Consider the following 4,417-nt stretch of genomic DNA (forward strand, 5'->3'; position numbering starts at 1 on the left):
AAGGAAATAGACTTCAGTTGTGATTAAAAATCTAGGTCTGTTTCTTTAATTTTTTTATTAAAATATTTTTTTAATTGTATTAGATTTTAGTTTTGAAGACAACAGAAACATATATTACTGAAGTGAAAAACTATTTTTTTTGTGGTCAGGGTAACTGTAAATTAAAAAAGAATAGGTGTCAAAATTCGGTAATTGACACGGCTTCTAATAAAAATCATAATTTAAAAATTTTAATTTTTATATAATACTTAACTTTTTCATTTTTATTTAATATAAAATTTAAACTTATAATTGAATTTCTAACAGAAATCGAATAAGAATAATTAAATAAATATGTTTTCTCTGATAAAGAACAATGAGGAAATAATTTATAACTAAATTTATTAAAAGCTGCATTGATAAAAAGTTTAACAAGCACACACTTTATTGAAATGCATTAAACTGGCAACATCACACTAGAGAGTCTTTCCAAAGTCTTGAACAGAAGTTTGCTTTAGATGCTCTCATCATTTGGGAAGTGATGGTTTTTTAAGAAAATTCGTAAACCATTGTGCAGAGAGTTTGGCGTATCTCTTCAAACCATCGTTTCTGTCAACATAGTTCAGTCCAAATCCCACTGAATAACCATTCTTCCACTCAAAATTATCTAACAGCGACCATGCAAAATATCCTTGTACATTCACGCCCTCCCTTACAAAATTAACATAAGAAATTCAAATTAGATTTTAAAATAATGATTCAAATAAGGAAAAACAAAAAGAAAAACCATTACCCGATTGCTGAAAGCAGATAATAAAGATGGCGATAATAATAATCGATTCGATAAATGTCAAGAAGAGCTTCCTCAAGTGTCTGTGCTTCATCATTCACATCGTTACCTCTACCTGTGATTTAAAATCAATAAACGTCACTATGTTAAAAGAGAATTCTTTACACTATATTTCAAAGATAATAATTCTTTTTTTTTGTATAATTACCATTTTCAGTTATATAAATCAAAGGATTATTGTACGTTGCTTTGGTATAAAGCAACAAGTCTTTAAATCCTTTGGGACATACATATAACCAATCAGAAGCGGTCTGCAAAATAAATATGAAGTTACATGAAATAAAATTATAAAAATAACAATAATAATAATAATATTAAAATTTGACATGTTCATATACATACCGGAGTACCGACCGGAATACCATTGCGTTCAGCTGAGCAACGAAAACAAAAGCAAGATGAGATATTAAGAAATTCAAGATATATAATTTACATAATTGAAAGATAGAGAATTTCTCACTTAGATAAGTGACATTTGCATCAGTAGTATAACTAGGTTCGTCTTTGGATGTAGTACTAGGTTCAACTTTGGGTCGATTCGCAGCATAGTTAGTGGTGTAATAGTTTAATCCAAGAAAATCAAATGAACCAGCAAGAAGTGTTGATTCTTCTGCACTGAACTCTGGTAATCGTTTACCAACTAATTTACGCATAGTGTCTGGGTATTTTCCTGATGTCAATGGTTCCATGTACCTATAATCATTGTCACAAATCAAAATATCAAATTCAGATTATTTTTGTTTGTTTCTAACTTATGTAGAGTTAAGCACTTACCATCCAAACATGAAGTCAAGTGCTCGTTTCGCAGCGGCTACATCTTCTGCGGCATCAGTATATGGCTCGTACCAATTAGCAATAATTGTTATGCCCATCATTCCATTTTGACTTTCCTGGATAAAGTGTTTCAAACGTTAATTTAGTGACAGAGTTGTACCAAAGTACTTGAACACTCGTAGCGATGTGGAAATCTAATAAAATTTGAAGATTTAAAAGTTCTGATAAAAAAACAACCTTGAACTCATTCCTGTACACATCTACAGCAGCTGCATGAGAAAGTAGGAGATTATGTGTAACTATATATGGTTCTGTTCCTGAATCACCACCGAGACAAGTTGGATCTTGCCATTCAGAACATCGACCTGGTGCAAAGGCCCCAATTGCATAACCACCATTACTATAAGACCATGGTTCATTCAGAGTGATCCAATGTTTCACCCTGTCTCCGAAGTATTTGAAACAAACTTTTGCGAAGTCTTTAAAATCATCTCTGAAATCAAGAATACAACAAAATATAGATTTTAAAATTAGTAACTTAATAAATAGTAAGTAACTCTTGTTGAATGAAGGATAAGTTTTGAATAACTTACACAATCTGATGAGATAAGAAACCTCCATACTCTTCTTGTAAGGCTTGGGGAGTATCCCAGTGAAACAGTGTGATATAGGGTTCTAGACCTGCGAGGTTAATATGTAAAACATGATTATTGTCATTTACTTAAGAAACTCCTTTCAAATGTAAATTTTAATGAAGAAAAACCAGGAGAGGAAATCGTGGATATTCACCGTTGGCTATTAGATTATCGATGAGGTCATTGTAATAATCGATTCCTTCTTGGTTTACACCCTCCTCGTTTTCGCCCACTTTTCCATCTATATATCAATAATTTAAGAAAAAAGAAGATTGAAATCATTAACAATGAAAGATCCCATAACAATGATAACAAACACAATAATAGTTCATCAACTTTGATCTCACTTGGTATTATTCTAGACCACGAGACGGAGAATCTGTATGCATCCAGATTCATATCCTTCATTATCTGAACATCTTCCTGTTATATAAATGAAAAACAACATAAAAATTTAATGAATCGTTTTGAAGGACAAGATAACTGACTACTCTACGTTATGATCATTAAGAAATTGGACTTTACCAAGTAACGATGATATTCGTCAACTGCTACATCTCCATTGCTTCTGTCATCTATCCGCTCTGCAAGTTATTACAAATTTGTAGTAAGAATATATAATATAAACTCTAAAAATCTTAGAAACAATTTTTTTTTTTTATAAATTTATATTGTATAATTGTTTTAGTTCAAATAGTTTTGTTATTTCTTATAACTTTTCTCTCATCGTGCAATTATACTACTTTTAATTATTCTTTTTCCTTCGCGTTTTATTTATTTATTTTCACTTAAGTAATTAGATATTCACAACTAACTATTAAAACAGAAATAAAGTAAAATGAAAGAAATTATTTTCCCCTCTCCTTGATATAATGTTAGAGACAGAAAGAGAGAAAAACCTGGATATCTATGGGTGAATGCATCCCATACACTTGCTTTTCTTCCACCTTCAGATGCCGCTCCTTCGTACTGTAGGTACATATTATGAACATAACAAAATCACGTGAGTTTAGGTTGAAATCTCAAAGCTTAACTTCTCATCAGAATAAAGTGATGTGATGTTTAATTTATATATAGAGAAACATTTACGTATCATAAATTTTAGTTACACAAAATAAAAAAATTTATTTATGCGACAAATAGAATAAAATGTAACAAAAGCATACGTATGTTTTATGGAGTGCATATACCTGGTAAGCCGCGGACGCTGTCCCGAAAACAAAGCCCTCGGGAAAACTGCTTCGATTGAGAGAAAGAGCTTCCACAACCGATGCAGGATATTCCTCAGTACTTACTGCTGGTAATACGCTAACTGCTACAGTACCCAACACAATAAACTCATTACATGCCATGTTCAGTTATTACCACACTCTGATTCTGCTTAATGCAGTACTGATACAGTAAAATAATATCTTATGCTATAGATAATAAACATTTCGAAAATACTGAAATTATTTCTAGTAGACTTCCAACAACATACGACATATAGACAGTAAGATTGACATTCATTTTTGATATCCGAGGTATGAAATTAGAACTAAGACGTTAAAAAGAAACATGCAGATGTTGAGTGATAAAAGAAGTGATGAAGAGTAAAATACTAGGTTTCTCCAGAGAGCGTTTTGCAATAGCAGCATCTGCAGGTGAGGCCTTAGTGCCAGCAACAGCAGCACCACCGATGAGGGCAGTGCCGAGGGCCAATCTGCGAGAGAGAAGGCTGAGGGTGGAGGCGTCACCCTCTTCCACGTCCTCCTTCTCCGCCTTGCAAACAATGTGGTTTCGTGTGGTGCTCTTCACTTCCCGGTGTGGCCAAGCTCTGACCGGGGTGGTTAGGGCACGGAGCTGCAAGAAAGCTTGTGTGTAAGCCATTCTTCTCCTCAAAGAATACAAATTGTTCACATCTTTGGCCTCTGAATGAGCCACTATATATAGAGTTTATGACATGCAGAAGAACCCTCTACAGCTATTAAAAAGTTGTGTCCCGGTGTAGACTGATGTCTGTTACCGTTCACGTGTTTTCAAAGTTTAGGGTTTTGCACCATCCACGTGGGTATTTTTCGAAAATATTTCCAAAATGGATAAATAAGATTATCTAACTCCATATTTATTCACCCAAAGGCAAACGAGGGAATTGAAGGTTGCTTATAACTAAATTCAAGTCTCAAAAGTTACAAGCTCC

General features: G+C 33.1%; 1 protein-coding gene across 1 annotated transcript; it reads right to left on the reverse strand.

Annotated features, from left to right (window-relative positions):
* Positions 1 to 364: 364 nt before the first annotated feature.
* Positions 365 to 4,147, reverse strand: LOC114185962 (beta-glucosidase 24-like). Its single transcript, XM_028073953.1, has 14 exons — positions 3,840 to 4,147; positions 3,429 to 3,553; positions 3,138 to 3,207; positions 2,764 to 2,822; positions 2,586 to 2,661; positions 2,393 to 2,479; positions 2,197 to 2,284; positions 1,841 to 2,096; positions 1,604 to 1,719; positions 1,290 to 1,522; positions 1,172 to 1,203; positions 978 to 1,080; positions 773 to 884; positions 365 to 690 (listed from the first exon to the last, which is right to left on the reverse strand). Exons 1-14 carry the CDS (start codon positions 4,105 to 4,107, stop codon positions 507 to 509), a joined length of 1,809 nt encoding a protein of 602 aa, XP_027929754.1. The 5' UTR covers positions 4,108 to 4,147; the 3' UTR covers positions 365 to 506.
* Positions 4,148 to 4,417: the final 270 nt, after the last annotated feature.

Source organism: Vigna unguiculata, chromosome 5, assembly GCF_004118075.2.
Source record: "Vigna unguiculata cultivar IT97K-499-35 chromosome 5, ASM411807v1, whole genome shotgun sequence".
NCBI classification, from domain to species: domain Eukaryota; kingdom Viridiplantae; phylum Streptophyta; class Magnoliopsida; order Fabales; family Fabaceae; genus Vigna; species Vigna unguiculata.

Bases quoted from the DNA above. Each gene is read 5' to 3' on its own strand.
- LOC114185962 (XM_028073953.1), bottom strand. From the start codon at position 4,107: ATGGCTTACACACAAGCTTTCTTGCAGCTCCGTGCCCTAACCACCCCG. The intron at 2,097-2,196 runs GTAAGTTATTCA...TCTTGATTTCAG, and splicing joins TTCTTATCTCATCAGATTGT to AGATGATTTTAAAGACTTCG. The intron at 1,081-1,171 runs GTATGTATATGA...TTTATTTTGCAG, and splicing joins GTATTCCGGTCGGTACTCCG to ACCGCTTCTGATTGGTTATA.